We start from the raw sequence: 21,205 nt of genomic DNA on the forward strand, positions 1-21,205 counted from the left end.
TTGTTTCTGACCCAAAGCCCCCACTTCACAACGGACTCTAAGTGAGTCCCCATTATGTCCTTTGTGCACCTTACCAACTGCTTTCACACTACTTGTGACAATTTGCTGCTTTCCGAATTTAAATTTGTTCAGTGTGCCTGCCCTTTCCCGATCCAGCAGGCAGATCTAGGTCTGCAAACAACATTTAATGAATCAATTCTTCTCTGCTGGAATATTTCTTGAGATGCAGCCTTCTTGGTCAGAGGCCTTAGCAAAATTTACAGGGATCCCATTCTATTTTTGGCAAGATCATGCATTACAAAAGCTATATAAGGAATTACAGGATTTCCTTGAATTTTGCAGTTGGTGTATATATTGAAATAACTGAACTTATTTTCTTTTAATCCCTGAATTCCATGATTTACTTCCGTCTATCTACTCCTGGGCAGAGCTATTTCATACAATTTAAAATTTAAAAGGGTGAGCTCATCATTGAACTTTATATTCTGCCAAAATGGAAATATTCTCAGGTGGTGTCCTAAGTTCCAAAATCCAATAACACCCACATTTATGTGAACATAGGCAATTTTGTATTCTTTACACCAACTGTATCCTAGTCAGGTCCCGTAATATTGAATTACGACAAGGAAGAAAGCAGATAAAATTGTAAGTAACAGTTGATACCAGATGGCGTTTTTTTTTAAATAACACTGTCCTTATTCTTAGACAATGCTGAAACTATAGCCTTGTTTCTTTAACTTCCAATTAAGTCACTCACCAGATCCCTAAGTAAGTACACTACTGTGACTACATTACAAATCTCTAGCAAATAGAGGCACAACTCACTTGCTATTTTTGAATTTGAGTGTTTTGTGTAAAGTCAATTAGTTCTTGGAAATTGCTTTCAGAAAAGCAGCTCCTTTTCTTTCCCTCCCTGCCTTACTGGAAAACAGCAAGAGGACTCTGAGTGGATGAGACTAAGGGTCTCCATGCAAGATTGAGAGATCTGTCCTTGATCTTGCTATTCAGAAACATGTGGCTGGTCCTCCTTGAAAGACTAATTCACCCCCTTTCATTTTCCCCTCCTAGCATCCTCCTCACCAATTGCCACTGAGGATCACATTTATTTACTTCCTAGAGCATTCTTCAGGTTCTAAATTTCTGATCCAGATCAAATTTCAAAACAACAGCATGGGTATTGACTACCGGACTGATGTCTCATTCTCATTCAGTCTGCTTCACTGATGAGCTGGACTTTTAAGGCTTTAAATATTCAAATTTAATTTCAGCTACCTGAGAGTGCTAGCATCAGCAGGAAGGACAGCATGCCCTGTGGCATCTGTAATTACTCTTGGATTTGGATATATCCTCCAATACAGATTTGGAGGCTTTATTAAGGAGGGTTATGCTGCTGTTTCTCTTTTTCACACTGATGTTGAGGAAAAAAAGAAGTAGAGAAGGACCAGGAATTCTTTTTTTTCTATTGGAGAGTCACGAACTTTTTGAAATGGACATCTATGTGCTACTTCTTTCCTAGAGTTGTTTTATCAAATGATACATTGGGTAGATGATATTTTGATTCTTCAAAACAAGCTGACTGAATCAGTTTCTCCACCTTTCCTGAGCTCCTTATTAGACTGGGAGTTCTTTGAGCCACTACGTCATATTCAGACTCCCCCCTGCCTCTGCCCCATACATCTAGCATAGAGTAGACAATAACTGCTGAACACAAATGTCACATTCTCCTAGATGCTTTCCCACATAATCTGTGTTCCTAACTACTTAAATCTATTTAAATTTAAAATTTGTTTAAAGCTAATACCTGTTTACTTTCTGATGTTCATAAGAGAATTGGCAAGCATATTAAAATCTAAACTTACTTTTGGAAACACTGATTCATGTTGACTTCTACTGACAAATTAGAGGCCAACCAAAGTCCTAAAGAATTATAATAAATTCCACTCGCACTAGAAAAATACAAAACTACATTTAGTTTCAAAAGCTTAATTTGAGTTTTGGTATCAATTAGAATCATCTTTCCCACACTTATTATTTAAATTAGCTGGGGTTTCTGTAAACATTTAAATTCCCAGTTCCTACCCAGAGAGTCTGAAGCAGGGCCCAGAAATCTGTATTTCTTTCTTTTTCTTTTTCTTTAAATATTTATTTATTTATCTGGTTGCATTGGGTCTTAGTTGTGGCATGCAGGATCTTTCACTGCAGCATGTGGGCTTAGTTGCCCCGCAGCATGTGGGAATCTTAGTTCCCCAACCAGGGATCAAACCTGTGTTGCCTGCATTGGAAGGCGGATTCTCAACCACTGGACCACCAGGAAAGTCCCTGTATTTCTTAACTAGCTCCCCCATGAGTCTGTTACCATCAGACTATTTTGGTAACCACTGAATTAGAGAGTTCCAAGATGTTGCAGAATAGTTCTTGATGAATATGTGGAATTCATCTTTTTAAGAACCAATAAAAAACAGGGTTTGGGATTTTCTTTTACAGAAAACCCAGAGTAAAGTTGTAATTTTTTGACTTATGCTTTTAAAAAACCTGGGTAATTTCAGGGGGAGAGACAAAATAGACTATTACCAGCATTTTTTCTCTTCTCCCAAAGAAGAAAGCTCCAATGGTGTAAACTCAGGTTTACTTAAACACCATGACATTATGACTAATATATTGGTTGGGAAAACCCAGTTTCATTTCTAATTTTTCCATATAAGTACTTTTCCTGAAATTTATTATTGTTTTACTTTGGCTTCTAACCTTAAAAAGTAAATGCAGAAAGTGTCTATCAAATTTTGCAATTTTCCTGCTAACTGCAGTGAAACAGCCCCAAGAGTATAAAAACAAATATCACTTTCATGAGAGCAAAGGAACATTTGGCTTTTAAATAAAAGTGTATCTGAATCCATGTTGTAGAGAAATACAAAAGTTAGTTAAATGTTAGAAAATATTGTAGACTAGAAAGAGAAAAATAAGAATGCAGGGATTGTATTGAGACAGTATCATCACATGCTCAATAACAAAAGATTTAATGGGGAATTTTGTCCAAAAATAGAATACTAAAGTAAATTACAATTCTTATGAAAGCCTGGAGAGAGTAATATTTCAATGAAGAGAACAAGGCACCTTTTTTTCTGCAAGTGACTTCTGGTGTGTATGTACACATACACACACACACACACACACACACATATATACATGTGCATTCATACATATGTATAGATACTCCTATGTATGTATATAATTTTTCCCTGTCATTGCTTTCTTGACATTAATCTTGTTTCTGGATCTATTGATACATTAGACTTCCACATACATACCCCCAAAATCAATTAAAGAAGTCGATAAAAACAGAAAGGCATAAAAAAGGAGTTAGAAAACTCTGTGAGAGGTCAGACAGCAGAAGCAAGAAGAACTACAATTTTGCAGCCTGTGGAACGAAAACCACATTCACAGAAAGAGAGACAAAATGAAAAGGCAGAGGATTATGTACCAGATGAAGGAACAATATGAAACCCCAGAAAAACAACTAAATGAAGTGGAGATAGGCAACCTTCCAGAAAAAGAATTCAGAATAATGAAAATGAAGATGATCCAGGACCTCAGAAAAAGAATGGAGACAAAGATCAAGAAGATGCAAGAAATGTTTAACAAAGATCTAGAAGAATTAAAGAACAAACACCTAGAAGAATTAAAGAACAAACAAACAGAGATGAACAATACAATAACTGAAATAAAAAATACACTGGAAGGAATCAATAGCAGAATAACTGAGGCAGAAGAACAGATAAGAAAACTGGAAGACAGAATGGTGGAATTCACTGCCATGGAACAGAATAAAGAAAAAAGAATGAAAAGAAATGAATACAGCCTAAGAGACCTCTGGGACAACATTAAATGCAACAATATTCACATTATAGGGGTCCCAGAAGGAGAAGAGAGAGAGAAAGGACCCAAGAAAATATTTGAAGAGATTATAGTCGAAAATTTCTAACATGGAAAGGAAAATAGCCACCCAAGTCCAGAAAGCTCAGAGAGTCCTGGGCAGGATAAACCCAAGGAGAAACATGCCAAGACACATAGTAAGCAAATTGACAAAAATTAAAGACAAAGAAAAATTATTAAAAGCAACAAGGGAAAAATGACAAATAACATACAAGGGATCTCCCATAAGGTTAACAGCTGATTTCTCAGCAGAAACTCTACAAGCCAGAAGGGAGTGGCATGATATGTTTAAAGTGATGAAAGGCAAGAACATAAAACCAAGATTACTCTACCTGGCAAGGATCTCATTCAGATTCGACAGAGAAATCAAAAGCTTTACAGAGAAGCAAAAACTAAGAGAATTCAGCACCAGCTCTACAACAAATGCTAAATGAGCTTCTCTAAGTAGGAAACACAAGAGAAGGAAAGGACCTACAAAAACAAACCCAAAACAATTAAGAAAATGGTCATAGGAACATACATATCTATAATTACCTTAAATTTGAATGGATTAAATGCTCCAACCAAAAGAAACAGGCTTGCTGAATGGATACAAAAACAAGACCCATATATATGCTGTCTACAAGAGACCCACTTCAGATCCAGGGAAACATACAGACTGAAAGTGAAGGGATGGAAAAAGATATTCCATGCAAATGGAAATCAAAAGAAAGCTGGAGTAACAATACTCATATCAGACAAAATAGACTTTAAAATAAAGACTGTTACAAGAGACAAGGAAGGACAGAACATAGTGATCAAGGGATCAATCCAAGAAGAAGATATAACAATTATGAATATATATGCATTTAACATAGGAGCACCTCAATACGTAAGACAAATGCTAACAGCTATAAAAGAGGAAATTGACAGTAACACAATAATAGTGAGGGACTTTAATCCCTTACTTACACCAATGGACAGATCACCCAGACAGAAAATTAATAAGGAAACACAAGCTTTAAATGACACAATAGACCAAGTAGATTTAATTGATATTTATAGGACATTCCATCCGAAAACAGCAGATTACACTTTCTTCTCAAGTGTACACGGAACATTCTCCAGGATAGATCACATCTTTGGTCACAAAACAAGCCTCAGAAAATTTAAGAAAATTGAAATCATATCAAGCATCTTTTCCGACCACAAAGCTATGAGATTAGAAATCAATTACAGGGGGAAAAAACGTAAGAAACACAAACACATGGAGGCTAAACAATACGTTACTAAATAACCAAGAGATCACTGAAGAAATCAAAGAGGAAATCAAAAAATACTTAGAGAAAAATGACAATGAAAACACGACAATCCAAAACCTATGGGATGCAGCAACAGCAGTTCTAAGAGCGAAGTTTATAGCAGTACAATCCTACCTCAAGAAACAAGAAAAATCTCAAATAAACAATCTAACCTTACACCTAAAGCAATTAGAGAATGAAGAACAAAAAAACCCCAAAGTTAGCAGAAGGAAAGAAATCATAAAATTCAGATCAGAAATAAATGAAAAAGAAATGAAGGAAACAATAGCAAAGATCAATAAAACTAAAAGCTGGTTCTTTGAGAAGATAAACAAAATTGATAAACCATTAGCCAGACTCATCAATAAATCAACAGAAATCAGAATTAGAAATGAAAAAGGAGAAGTTACAATGGACACTGCAGAAATACAAAGGATCATAAGAGACTACTACAAGCAACCCTATGCCAATAAAATGGACAACCTGGAAGAAATGGACAAATTCTTAGAAAGGTATAACGTTACAAGACTGAACCAGGAAGAAATAGAAAATATGAACAGACCAATCACAAGTAATGAAATTGAAACTGTGATTTAAAAATCTTCCAACAAACAAAAGTCCAGGACCAGAAGGCTTCACAGGTGAATTCTATCAAACATTTAGAGAAGAGCTAACACCTATCCTTCTCAAACTCTTCCAAAAATTGCAGAGGAAGGAACAATCCCAAACTCATTCTGTGAGGCCACCATCACCCTGATACCAAAACCAGACAGAGATACTACAAAAAAAATTACAGGCCAATATCACTGATGAATATAGGTGCAAAAATCCTCAACAAAATACTAGCAAACAGAATCCAACAACACATTAAAAGGATCATACACCACGATCAAGTGGGATTTATCCCAGGGATGCAAGGATTCTTCAATACACGCAAATCAATCAATGTGATACACCATATAAACAAATTGAAGAAGAAAAACCATATGATCATCTCAATAGATGCAGAAAAAGCTTTTGACAAAATTCAACACCATTTATGATAAAAACTCTCCAGAAAGTGGGCATAGAGGGAACCTACCTCAACATAATAAAGGCCATATATGAAAAACCCACAGCAAACATCATTCTCAATGGTGAAAAACTGAAAGCATTTCCTTGAAGATCAGGAACAAGACAAGGATGTCCACTCTCACCACTATTATTCAACATAGTTTTGGAAGTCCTAGCCACGGCAATCAGAGAAGAAAAAGAAAGAAAAGGAATACAAATTGGAAAAGAAGAAGTAAAACTGTCACTGTTTGCAGATGACATGATACTATACATAGAGAATCCTAAAGATGCCACCAGAAAACTACTAGAGCTAATCAATGAATTTGGTAAAGATGCAGGATACAAAATTAATGCACAGAAATCTCTTGCATTCCTATACACTAACAATGAAAGATTAGAAAGAGAAATTAAGGAAACAATCCCATTCACCATTGCAACAAAAAGAATAAAATACCTAGGAATAAACCTACCTAAGGAGGTAAAAGACCTGTACTCAGAAAACTATGAGACACTGATGAAAGAAATCAAAGATGACACAGATGGAGGGATATATCATGTTCTTGGATTGGAAGAATCAATATTGTGAAAATTACTATACTACCCAAAGCAATCTACAGATTCAATGCAATCCCTATCAAATTACCAATGGCAGTTTTTATAGAACTAGAAGAAAAAATCTTAAAGTTTGTATGGAGACACAAAAGACCCCAAATAGCCAAAGCAATCTTGAGGGAAAGAAACGGAGCTGGAGGAATCAGACTCCCTGACTTCAGACTATACTACAAAGCTACAGTCATCAAGACAATATGGTACTGGCACAGAAACAGAAATATAGATCAATGGAACAGGATAGAAAGCCCAGAGGTAAACCCACGCACCTATGGTCAACTAATCTATGACAAAGGAAGCAAGGACATACAATGGAGAAAAGACAGCCTCTTCAATAAGTAATGCTGGGAAAACTGGACAGCTACATGTAAAAGAATGAAATTAGAACACTCCCTAACACCATACACAAAAATAAACTCAAAATGGATTACAGACCTAAATGTAAGACCAGACACTATAAAACTCTTAGAGGAAAACATAGGAAGAACACTCTATGACATAAATCACAGCAAGATATTTTTTGACCCACCTCCTAGAGTAATGGAAATAAAAACGAAAATAAACAAATGGGACCTAATGAAACTTAAAAGCTTTTGCACAGGAAAGGAAACTATAAACAAGACAAAATTACAACCCTCAGAATGCGAGAAAATATTTGCAAACAAATCAATGGACAAAGGATTAATCTCCAAAATATATAAACAGCTCATGCATCTCAATATTAAAAAAACAAACAACCCAATTTAATAATGGGCTGAAGACCTGTATAGACATCTCTCCAAAGAAGACATAAAGATGGCCAAGAGGCAAATGAAAAGCTGCTCAACATCACTAATTATTAGAGAAATGCAAATCAAAACTACAATGAGGTATCACCTCACACCAGTTAGAGTGGGCTTCACCAAAAAATCTACAAACAATAAATGCTGGAGAGGGTGTGGAGAAAAGGGAACCCTCTTGCACTGTTGGTGGGAATGTAAATTGATACAGCCACTCTGGAGTACAGTATGGACGTTCCTTAAAAAACTAAAAATAGAATTACCATATGACCCAGCAATCCCACTACTGGGCATATACCCAGAGAAAACCATAATTCCAAAAGACACATGCACCCCTATGTTCACTGCAGCACTATTTACAATAGACAGGTCATGGAAGCAACCTAAATGCCCATCGACAGATAAATGGTTAAAGAAGATGTGGTACATATATACAATGGAATATTACTCAGCCATTAAAAGGAACAAAATTGGGACATTTGTAGAGATGTGGATGGACCTAGAGACTGTCATACAGAGTGAAGTAAGTCAGAAAGAGAAAAACAAGTGTCGTATATTAATGCATATATGTGGAATCTAGAAAAATAGTACAGATGAACCAGTTTGCAAGGCAGAAATAGAGACGCAGATGTAGAGAACAAATGTATGGACACCAAGGGGGAAAGTGGCGGGGGGTGGTGGTTGTGGTGGAACGCATTGGACATATATACATTAATTATGTATAAATAGATAACTATTAAGAACCTGCTGTATAAAAAATAAATAAAATAAAATTCAAAGAAAAGAAAATCATGAGGAAACAGATGAAACCACGCTGTGAGATCCTGTGCAAGACATCTGGCCTAGACTCTTTAAAATGTCCATGTTTTGGAAGAAAAAAATGACAAGAGAATTACTCTAAAGGAGACTAAAGATATATGATAAATACATCATGTGAATCTTAATTGGATCCTCGATCAAAAACAGAAAGCTCCAAAGGGCATTTGGAGGACATTGGGTGTTTAAAAAAAAAAAGAAAGAAAAGAAAACTTTGTAAATATTTCCTTTTGAAATGTGCATATATAAAATATCTCACAGGCATATATTTTCCCCTGAAACACTCAATTCATTTAATATTTATCTCCATGAAAGCTTGTAGTTGAATTACACTTTTAAATATCGAAGACTTTTTTTCCCTTGTGGAAAGCAACCATGGAAAACAAGACACAAATAATACTAAGAATGAATAGAAGATGGCTTATTCAACTTCAGAAAAATTAATTAATGCGTTGTGTAGGACCTCTCGAAAGAAGAAGAGCACTTCTATAAAGAATATATGAAATGATACTTAAATTGCTAGTAATAATAGTAATAATAAAAACAAAGCACAATAATTACTTGGATATATATATAAACATATTTTTATTGGGATATATATGTGTATATACGTGTGTGTGTGTGTGTGTGTGTGTGTGTGTGTGTGTGTAAAATGCCTGTATTTCCAAGTGCTGAAAGAACTCATGCAATCCATTTTCTCATTTCGTTTATAAAATTCCCTTCTCTGTAGGAATGGAGATGTTTATGTCCTGCATTTCCTTCTTATACATAAAGTATTTCTTTATTATAATAGCAACTACAGCATTCTATGTATTGTTTATTGGTGTTAGTTGTTTCCTTTGGTAATAAATAGTAAACTTATTAAGGCTTTTCTTCAATGTACCAAACTAATTATAATATTAAAAACAGACTGGATAAATTTAATTTTAAAACTACCAGTTATACTGACTGAGTTTAGCCAACTGTCATATCTATAATTCTAAAATGGTTTATTTTTTCAGAAATTTTACATTGGATAGGTGACGTGACATTGTCTCGCATGAGGATTCTGGCTTACATCCTTTTCACTGAACGTGTCAGTTTACTCTCATGACTTTCCAACTTGCCTAGTGGGAGTCTTTTTCTTTCTTTACAATAAGACTTATTTGGGGAGTGGCAAAATCATGTGTTATAGTAAGTGTGGCTCCTAAGTACGTGGATTTATAACTATAATCTATTTTGCTTGTGCTTATGGAGGTATGTTTCCGGGGCTCTACATTAATTTGAAGGTAGACTCGATAAGTTTAAAATGTATATTACAAAACCTAAAGCAGTGACTAAAATAACAAAAAAAGTTATAGCAAATAAGTCAACAAATGAAGCACAATGGAATCACTAAAAAATTCTATTAATTCAAAAGAAGGCTGAAAATAGGAAAAAATGAAATAAAAGATAAGACATATAGGAAATAAATAGCAACATGATAGATTTATACCCAATTACGTCAATACTCATATAAATATAAATGGTCTAAATGCTCCAGTTAAAAAGCAGAGATAGTTGAATTGGAAAAAAGGAAACAACTATATGCTGCATAGAAAAAATGCATTTTAAATATAAAGTAGAAATAGTTAGAAGTAAAAGGATGGAGAAAACATATACCAATGTAGTACTAATCAAAAGGAAGCTAGAGTACCTCTATGAATAGCAGCAAAGTAGGTTTCAGAGCAAAAATACCACCAGGAATAAAGAAGGTCATTTTCTAATGATAAAAGAGTTATTTGATTAAGAGGACATTACAACCCTAATCATTCATATATCTTTCAACAGACTTTCAAAATACATGAAGCAAATACCAATAACTGCCAGGAGAAATAGAGAAATCAATGGTTAGAGTTGGATTTTCCACATTGCTCTCTCTGGAATTTTTAGTACAAGTAGCTAGAAAATCAGGGAGGATATAGAAACCCTGAACAACACTATCTAATCACTTGGCCAACTTGACACAAAAGTTTTATGTACATTTCAGACTGAGATAATGAAATAAAATGCATAAATAACAATGTCCAGTCTATCAATTAGGGAAATTTAAAAAATGATTCACAAATAATCATTAAATCATATGCTTAATATAAATGGAGACAAGAAGTATTTCACCAGCACAATGGTTTACACCTCTTCCCTAAATCAACTTATATAAGGATTTAAATATTACAAATGTGCTTTTCAGTGAATATTGCACATGGATTATAGATGAGAATAATTATCTTAAAATTAATTTCAAGAACTGTATAATTTATGAAGTTTAGAAAATTTCATCTTATGGAATATATTTGCATTCTTTACACATCAAAATGCCTACTGTAAAAGGTGAAAACAAGAATTGAAATAGTTATTTGATATAAATCATAGCAGACACTTGTCTACACCTCAAAAAATTTGAAGACATTCTTACAAAATACCCAATATTCATTCAATCTAAGAGGCCACTGATTATAAAACATGCCATTATTTTACATTCTTCTAGAATATAGTAAGGGCTATTAGATTGTGACATTGAGATACACGAATTTCTGAGATGTTAAAACGCAAAATGTGTGTGTGTTCTGAGGTGTTAAGTGAATATGTCTGTCCTGAGATGCTAAATGAGCATATTCTGAGACATTAAAAGGTAAAGAGTTGTGGTTTTGTAATCTTAACCTAAAACACATCTCCCCTAAAATAAATTTTGTGTGAACTGAATTCATACTTTATAGTCTCATTGAAATAGTCACTCCAGTCTTAGTATTTCTGGGAAAATTAAATTCTCTACCTTGCATACTTGAAGAAAGAAAGATATTCCCAACCTTTCTATTGGTTAATAATACAACAACAGTAAGGAACTAAAGGGGTTACATAAAATGGAAAAATCATTATTAACTCAGAAATGCTTAACATGTATGAAAGTGTATTATATTTTCCCCAAAATCACTGAAATAAGAGATTACGTTTCTACTGATGTCTTCAGAAAGGTACAGTTCTTTGCACAGACTCTAAGCAACAAATTCATTCAATTTCATTAATCTAAGGCCATATTTTAACATCTGATCCAATTAGTTATTGATATTACCCTTGAGCACTTTCATTCTCCAGAATCCCACAGACATTCAGACCAGTAGCTACCAGTAGATACAAAGATGTTCAACATAGTAAGAACCTTTAGCAAAACAATTAGAGATCGTCTGGTGTAGAAGTTTAAGTGCATCAATATATACTGATCATTATAATATTAAAACACAGATTTTACAGGTCAAAATATTAATCTATGAATTAAAACACAATCAAGGAAACTGAGCAGAGAAACATCCCTATTTTAATTTCAATGAACTAGTATAATCATCAAATCTGTTCACTTCTATAATTATAATTCTACAATTCCTAATTATCAAAATAATCAAGGAAATAAAAAATGTTAAACAATTTGATCCTCTACTTCTGTATGTCATCAAACCACCAGAATGACTTACCTTATCTTTTCTTTGCTTTTCATCCTGGTATACTGTCCAGTGTTCTCCATCATTGCTGTAAGCTAGTTTGTAGGAGCCTACAAACTGCACATGACCAAAATCTTTAGCTCCTTGTGTAATAATGCCAGTCACTTTGGTAGGGACCAGAAGATCCACCTACAAAAAGGAAAAGACATAATTCAAATGCCACGATAGAGTCCATTATAAATTTGCAATTCTTTTGAACTCAGGAGATTAAGAAATATATATCCTAAAGCCAAAAATCCACTTGATTATTTGTATTTTGAAATAGAAGACTGAGTTTATTATTGGCTTGTGATTTTGATTATGCCACTGGGTAAACCTGGCTGAAAATTTGAACAACCATTTTGAGCATTTTTAAATAAAGTGGTGGTCTTTTCAGTCTACCAGTCAATTTTATATGAAACTGACTCATCTAGCATGTGGTTTTTGTGTAACTGAGATAGTACAAAACTGGCAAGGCTGATCTTCTTGAGACTGATCATCATCTCCCAGAGTCTGTGCTTATAAATCAATTTTCTGACTTTATTGGTCAATTTTATAGTAATAAAAATTATAGCTGTGTACGTATCAGGAACAAAAAAATTTGATGTTTCCTAATTAAGCATTAAAAAGTCAACCCTGTTTCCATGAATTTTAATCAGTTCAGTAATATATAATTGAGTAATAGTAATCATTGTCCAATGAAAATCATCTTTCAGAAAACTACAACCCTAAAACTGTTGAGGAGGAAGTCAAGTATTCTTCAAAAATGAGAGAGAATTAAAATATGCATCCATGACTTGTGGGATCTGTGCTCACAATGTGCTCATTGTTGCAAAATATATATTAAAGGGCATAAGACCCACGGTGATTTAGTAAGCATTAAATTCATCAACTGCAACACTGAAATGCAAAAGATAGGAATGATTTTCATCAAAGAAGAATACATAACATTGAATAGTATTTCCCCTCTTTGTTCTCTAATTCATGCATCTTTTCTTATATCTTATGATGCTAATTAAAAGAAAAATTATAGGAAACTTTGTTTTCCATGTGGACAATTCTTATTAAGACCTTTACCATTTGTTGTATTAATGTTCCTTGATCTATAGCTTCCTCTCTCCTCCCACAATAGCCACCTACTTCTTCCTACTTCCTATGACTAAGTGCACTGCTACATCCTTGATCTTATCATCTTCAACTGTCATGATCTCATGTGTGACCTTAGTGGCTTTCAACCACTATGACCTTTTGTTTCTATTTCAGGTTCTCCATCCTGAGAGATGTTTGTAGCTACAAATAGACAGTCATGGGTCAGACGCAGGTCATCAATGAGAAGAGGGGACTAGGGAGACTGCATTGAATAGACCATATTAAGTGACATAGATGCTCATCAATAAAGATATGAAAACGTTACCAATGTTTCATGGCATAGGATTATATTTCTTAAAAAATTCACATGGGCTTTTTGCCCTCTTTTTGTAACATTCATCAAAGACATTAGGCTCAAGCTGGACAATGGATTAAGACAGAAAACCACCCTTAATACTTTATTAAAACATTCTAGAAAGTTTATAAAAAATTATAAAATATAATGTTGTTACTACTTTCCAAATATGTATTATGTCACTTAAAATATCTTGCGTGTCCAGTGGCAATGCAGGATGGCAAAATTATGATATCCTGGGAAGGAAACTGTTGCTGCCTCACATAATGCTAAATGCTTTGTGGTAAGTCTTCAGTGACTCCTCTTAATACTGTTTTCTGGTAGGATATCATCTCCACTTTAGAGGGAACAGTTGCTAGGGAGGTAACATAACATGACATGTGACCGAAAGATCAACAGTCAGTAAAGGGAGGATCCCAGATTCAAATCCATGTCTTTCTGATTCAAAGTTCCGCATATGGATTCTAACTCAATGATTTCTTCCCATTCTCTGTGACTATTTCAGAAATTTCTGAAGAATCTCAAAGCTTTCTCACCACACTCATCAAACGTACAGCCACTCTAAGCCCCAAACAAAAGCAATCCAGGCTTTACAATATTATGAGAGCGCTGTCTTTAAACATGAATTTCCTCTCTGTTCTTTAGCTGTCTGGGCTTAAAAATGTGGATTGCTGTTGCTGTACTAAATCCAAATCTAATTGCGCAGAAACGTCTAGGCCTAGCCACTGGTCTTCAAAGTGCTCTTAATGTTGCTGACACTCAATAAATGGAAAAAAAGTCTTACAGTACTCTGAGTCACTGTGTTGTCATCAAGGCTGTAAACATACAGGAACTCAAACTGACACCAAGAATACCTCCAGTGGATTCTTCAGTGCCTAAATGTCTATAAATCCTAAGCTAAGATGATGCAGTGAGGAGTCTTGGAGCATCTCTCTTTCAGTGGTATTTCTTAAAGTCAGGGTTTCCTGCTGGGTGGAGATGTTTTCTCCTTAAGTTGTGTGTCTTGGCTCTTTCTAACAGATCTGTTTTTCTCCCACTTTAACGGCTCCCCTTCTCCAGCTTTTTTTTTTTTTTTTTTTTTTTGATCCAGAAATGTTTTTCTTTTTTGTTCCAGTTAAGTCAACTCCTCGATTTAAATAGTCAGCAATCTGTTTCAAGCTGGATTTGGTCCTAAAATTTGCTACATTATAAACTTAGAATACCAGGCCTAAGCAAACCTTCTTTCAGTATAAAAATAATCAGCATCCCACACTTAACATGAGGTTGCTACAAGAGGGGTGTACAGATCTCACTCTGCGACACACTGAAAGGACACATCACTCTCATGTTCATCATGCAAGATGATCCCAGAAAAGCCCACTCTTCTGGACCTATGCCTACCCCTGGCCCAGGACCACTCTGTCCTCTTGCAGATTTTCTGAGTTAAAGTTGTACTGCAAATATGAGTCTGCTATTTTAGACCCTCACCTCCCAAGGTTTGGCTCAGATAGAGCAGGTTATTTAGGGCACTAAGCTGGGACATGGGTAGACATTTGGCTTAATGCACTGCACTTCATGTCCGGATCTGTATTAAAAGTACCTAACATGTAACTGTCCTCAGTAAAGGTTTTGCTGGATTAAGCTGGAGCTACTTCCTAAGTATGTTCTGCAGACAAAACCAACCCGTGGCTAAGGATGCTGCAGTGTATCACAGCAGAAAATGCTAGCTGCTTTCCTCTTGTTTCTCTACGTGGCATTACTGGTTAAGGAAACATCGTCATAGTTGTACCAACAATTTTTATTGGGAAGGCAACTAGTTTAAAATCCTCTCCAATCTTCAGGAATGTGATTGTGAAAGTCAGCCTATTCTAGTAGAGCTGAATGGTCTGGGTTCACAAACTGGCTCTACCCTTACTAGCTGTATGCCTTTGGGCAAGGTACTTTACCTCTCTACAGCACAATATCCTCATTTGAAAAAATGAGAATAGTCCCTTTATTAGGATTTTAAGGATTTTATGAGGATTAAATGAGTTAATATATGTGTGTAAAACAATATATAGGAGTATTAAAACTTTGTTAACAATAAAACAATAAATAAATCTGGGGGAAGAATCTAATATTGGTCTCAGAGTACCTTTTAGAAACATAAATATGGAAACAGGGAAATCAGGTGGCCAGATTGTCCTAGAAGCAACTTCTTGATCATAGCATATTTTGGCCACCTTCTCAGGATGTACACAAAGACAGTCATTTCATCTTTACTGAAAGTAGAGAAAATATTGAGTAACTAAAATTCACATTTATGGGTGAAATGGTTAATTAAGAATATAATTAATTTATGGAATGTTGTGCATCTCTATTTAAATATTAAGATTATATTACAATAGGGAAATGGTCTCACTCTTTGCAGATGACATGATAGTATACATAGAAAATCCTAAAGATGCTATCAGAAAACTACTAGAGCCCATCAATGAACTCAGTAAAGTTGCAGGATACAAAAGTAATACACAGAAATCTGTTGCATTTCTATATACTAACAACCAAAGATCAGAAAGAGAAATTAAGGAAACAATACCATTTACTATCGCATCAAAAAGAATAAAATACTTAGGAATAAACCTACTTAAGGAGGCAAAAGACCCGTACTCTGAAAACTAAGATGCTGATGAAAGAAATCGAAGATGACACAAACAGATGGAAAGATATACCATGTTCTTGGATTGGAAGAATCAATATTGTGAAAATGACTCTACTCCCCAATACAATCTACATATGCAATGCAATCCCTATCAAATTACCAATGGCATCTTTCACAGACCTAGAACAAAAAAATTTTAAATTTGTGTGGAAACAGAAAAGACCCCATACAGCCAAAGCAATCCTAAGAAAGAAAAATGGAGCTGGAGTAATCAGGCTCCCTGACTTCAGACTATACTACAAAGCTACAGTCATTAAAACAGTGTGGTACTGGCAGAAAAAGAGAACTATAGATCAATGGAACAGGATAGAAGGCCCAGAAATAAACCCAGGCACCTATGGTCAATTAATCTACAACAAAGGAGGCAAGAATATACAATGGAGCAGAGACAGTCTCTTCAATAAGTGGTGCTGGGAAAACTGGACAGCTACATGTAAAAGAATGAAATTAGAATATTCTCTAACACCTTACACAAAAATAAACTCAAAATGGATTAAAGACCTAAATGTAAGAGTGGATTCTATAAAATTCTTAAAGGAACACACAGGCAGAACACTCTTTGACATAAATTGCAGCAGTATCTTCTTTGATCTGTCTCCTAGAGTATGAAAATAAAAACAAAAATAAACAAATGGGACCTAATTAAACTTAAAAGCTTTTGCACATCAAAGGAAACCATAAACAAAATGAAAGGACAACCCACAGAATGGGAGAAAGTATTTGCAAATGATGCGACCAAAAAGTGCTTAATCTCCAAAATATATAAACAGCTCATGCAGCTCAATATCAAAACAACAAACACCAAATCAAAAAAATGGGCAGAAGAGCTAAATAGACATTTCTCCAAAGAAGACATACAGGTGGCCAAAAAGCACATGAAAAGATGCTCAACATCGCTAACTGTTAGAGAGATGCGAATCAAAAATACAATGAGGTGTCACCTCACATTGGTCAGAATGGCCGTCATCAAAAAGTCTTCAAAGAATAAATGCTGGAGAGGCTGTGGAGAAAAAGGAAACATCCTACACTGTTAGTGGGAATGTAAACTGGTACAGCCACTATGGAGAACAGTATTGAGTGTTCTTAAAAAACTGAAAATAGAGTTACCATATGATCCATCTCCTGGGTATATCTGGAGAAAACTCCAACTTGAAAAGATACATGCACCCCAATGTTCAGGGCAGCACTATTTACAATAGCCAAGACATGGAAGCAACATAAATGTCCATTGATAGAGGAATGAATAAAGATGTGGTACATATATACAATGGAATATTACTCAGCCATAAAAAAGAATGAAATAATGCCATTTGCAGCAACATGGATGGACCTGGAGATTATCATACTAAATGAAGTAAGTCAGACAAAGACAAATATCTTATGATATCACTTACATGTGAAATCCAAAAGAAATGATACAAAGGAACTTATTTACAAAACAGAAACAGACAGACTTCGAAAACAAACTTATGGTTATCAAAGTGGAAAGGTGGGGGGAGGGATAAATTAGGAGTTTGGGATTAACATATACACACTACTATATATAAAATAGATAATCAGCAAGGACCTACTGTATAGCACAGGGAACTCAATATTCTGTAAAAACCTATATATGCAATGAATCTGAGAAAGAATGGGTACGTGTATATTTATAACTGAATCACTTTGTGGTACACCTGAAACTAACACAACATTGTAAATCAACTATACTACAATATAAAATAAAAATTAAATTAAAAAATATTAAGAGAAAATTAGACTCCAAATTATAGTGGGTGATTTGTTTTCCTTTAATTATAAGAGTGAAAAAAGAAGATCTATATAGAAAGAGGCTTAAATGATATATAAGTAAAGAAAAAAGTATTGCATGAGTGTTATGTAGGAATATACCTTTTTTTGTTGTAAAACATCCTACAATGTTTTAGCAAAGCATACATATTTTTAGAGTGTCTAACTTAGAAAAACAGTGTAGAAAAACTAAGAGCATTTGTTTGAAAAAGGTCAAGATGAACTACATTTCAGATTATCTGCATAACACCCTGACAGATGGCTCCCTGGGAGGAGACAAGGCAGACCAAGGAAAGTCTGATGATTTTCATGGAGATGTTCTTAAAGGGGTGAGGAAAATGAAAAGTGATATAGATAAATAGGTGTTCAAAAAAAGTGAACAAAAAGACCAAAGAGATTTACCACAGAAATATGGTGCTCTGCTGCATCTACAATGCTCTAGTTTTTGCTTTTATGTTATATCAGTTATTTTTGATTACGTATTTTATAACTTCAAGGAGCTTTGTAAAATTAACTCATTAAGCAGAAATAACTTTGAAGCTAATATAATTATCTATACTTAATAATTAAATTATAGGCAAAATATTTAGACTTTTTGGTTTCAATATAGAAGTTTTTACCTTAACATTATATGAAACAATTCTATATAATCGTAGCTACATTTAAAGCACATAAAGGCATACTTTGTTTTACTGCACTTCGCAAATATCGCGTTTCTTACATACTGAAGGTTTGTGGTAACCCTGTGTCGAGCAAGTCTATCGCACCATTTCTCCAACAGCATTTGCTCACTTTGTGTTTCTGTGTCACATTTTGGTACTTCTTGCAATATTTCAGACTTTTCATTGTTATATTTGTTATGGTGATCTGTGATCAGTGATCTTTGATGTTACTATTATGACTCACTAAAGTCTCAGAAGATTGGTATTTTTTAGCAATATTTTTTAACTAAGGTATGTCATGTTATATTTTTAGACATAATGCTATCACATGCTTAATAGACTACAGTATATAAACCTAACTTTTTAAAAAAAATTAATTAATTTATTTATTATTTATGGCTGTGTTGGGTCTTCGTTTCTGTGCGAGGGCTTTCTCTAGTTGTGGCAAGCGGGGGCCACTCCTCATCGCGGTGCGCGGGTCTCTCACTACTGCGGCCTCTCTTGTTGCGGAGCACAGGCTCCAGACACGCAGGCTCCTAGTCCTTTCATTTGGCCACATAATCTCATGTGGCTCACGGGCCTAGTTGCTTCGCGGCATGTGGGATCTTCCCAGACCAGGGCCCGAACCCGTGTCCCCTGCATTGGCAGGCAGACTCTCAACCACTGCGCCACCAGGGAAGCCCCATAACTTTTATATGCACTGGAAAACCGAAAAATTCACGTGACTTGCTTTATTGCAGAGGTCTGGAATTGATCCCACAATATCTCCAAGGTACGCCTGTAATTAACTATACTTGACATTTGGACAACATTTTTGGTTATCAGATACTGGTCATACTTTTATTCCATATTTGCAGGCTAACTAGTTAATGTGATCAACTTATGATGAAATATTATCCAGTCCCTGTATCTCATACAATTTAGTAGCTCTAAGGTTATGGATTTAGAATCCTTAAAATACTATGGAGGCCTCATAATACACTCATTCCAGCACCCATGATTGCATTCCCCCTCTTACTAAAAAAAGTTTTAGTTTCCAATAATATTTAAAAACATTTAATAAAGCAATTGCTTTTCCCATATTGCATTTTAAAACTATGAACACTAATACAAAAAATATATACTATAAAATAACCTTTCAAAGAGAGAGGGAATGTTCTGTTTTATTGATGTTTTCTAGTGTGCCTTTTACATGTAAAACCAAGCATGATACATGTTTGATGCCATAAACAAACTTTTTATGCTCAAGAGCGTGTTTTGCAGCATATCAGACATATTGTAGACATTCCAAATATCCAGGAATCATCTGCCCTGGATTCAAAATTGAGATAATTCCATATTTAACAATTATCTACAATTATAACATAAACAACTGCATACGTCAACCTGAGCTGCACCCCATGATTGCTGTCAGCTCATGACTATGAACTTTTTAAAAGAGTTTGTTTAGAGTCGTGCAGGTAGTTCAACTGCTTATCTTAACTAAGGATGGGAGGCAGCATAATTATGAACATTTTATATTTAATATTGTTATTTTAATAATCTTTCTCAATATAAGATACATGCTAAGAATAAAAATTAAGAAATACAGAGAATATTAAAAAACAGCTCTGTCTTACCATCAGATACAATCAATGATTTTCATACCCCTTAAATGTGGATATTTTAGACAAATTTGTATTTATTTGGCATTTGAACAATATTATTGGTTACCAGGTGTTGGTTGCACTTTTAGTCCACATTTGCAGGTCAATTTATTCTTTTTTTTTCTTAATATTTCACTAGTAATTCTCTATGTCAATAAAATATTTTTAAGACTTTTTTCTATCCTAACAAGTCATTTCAAGAGTTTATCACAATCATTTATTTACTGTAAAACATTTGCGCCTCCCTGTATCCTTGAATTTTCTATTAAAATTAAAACTTTCATAAAATCCTAGTCCTTTCATTTGGCCACATAATCTCATTTATTGGGTTGGCCAAAAAGTTCGTTTGGGTTTTTACATAACATCTTACGGAAAAATCCAAATGAACTTTTTGTCTAACCCAATACATAGGATAAATTCATAGAATTTGGTCAGAGAATATGGAAAATAGGTTTATTGCCTAAACATAAAAGTAATAAACAGTTGTGATTATTTCAGATGGTATGAAGAGATATAAGGAATCCAGATAAAATAACCAAAACTCTATTATCTAGAGTTAATTCTTGCTGACCTCTTAATATTCATATTTGCAGACATTTCCTATTCCCATATATCTATCTTCATGAAAATAAGCTCACAGTATGAATGTGGTTTTGTAATTTGCATGTGTATATTTTTATATGTAAATAATAATAATACTTTGTAATGGCTGTGTAACAGTCTCACAGATACAGAAATAAATATGAAAATTATTTAACCAGTCCACTACTGATATTTTAAAAATTCTTGTTTCTAATTCTTCTTCATTGGTAAAAACCTAAAATGAACTCCTATGTGTATTTATCTTTGCTCATTGGCGCAACTGTTTCCTTATCGTCATGAAGGACCTGTCATTTGAAATGTGGTATATACATTGTGTCATTTGTTTCTGGAAAAATTATACACTTCCAACTGTGGTATATGATAATTTTTTCTCTACATACTCACTAGTCCTATGTTTTATATAATTCTATATTTTTTACAATTT

At 34.4% G+C, this 21,205-nt stretch overlaps 1 protein-coding gene across 2 annotated transcripts in view; it reads right to left on the reverse strand.

Annotated features, from left to right (window-relative positions):
* Positions 1 to 21,205, reverse strand: part of EDIL3 (EGF like repeats and discoidin domains 3) — a 437,617-nt gene that overhangs the window by 28,278 nt on the left and 388,134 nt on the right. For both annotated transcript variants that reach the window (XM_061187979.1, XM_061187978.1), the window contains one exon: positions 11,953 to 12,108. In XM_061187979.1, coding sequence (XP_061043962.1) covers positions 11,953 to 12,108 — 156 coding nt within the window. The remainder of the gene's footprint in view (positions 1 to 11,952; positions 12,109 to 21,205) is intronic.

The sequence above is a fragment of the Eubalaena glacialis genome, chromosome 4, assembly GCF_028564815.1.
Source record: "Eubalaena glacialis isolate mEubGla1 chromosome 4, mEubGla1.1.hap2.+ XY, whole genome shotgun sequence".
NCBI lineage: Eukaryota > Metazoa > Chordata > Mammalia > Artiodactyla > Balaenidae > Eubalaena > Eubalaena glacialis.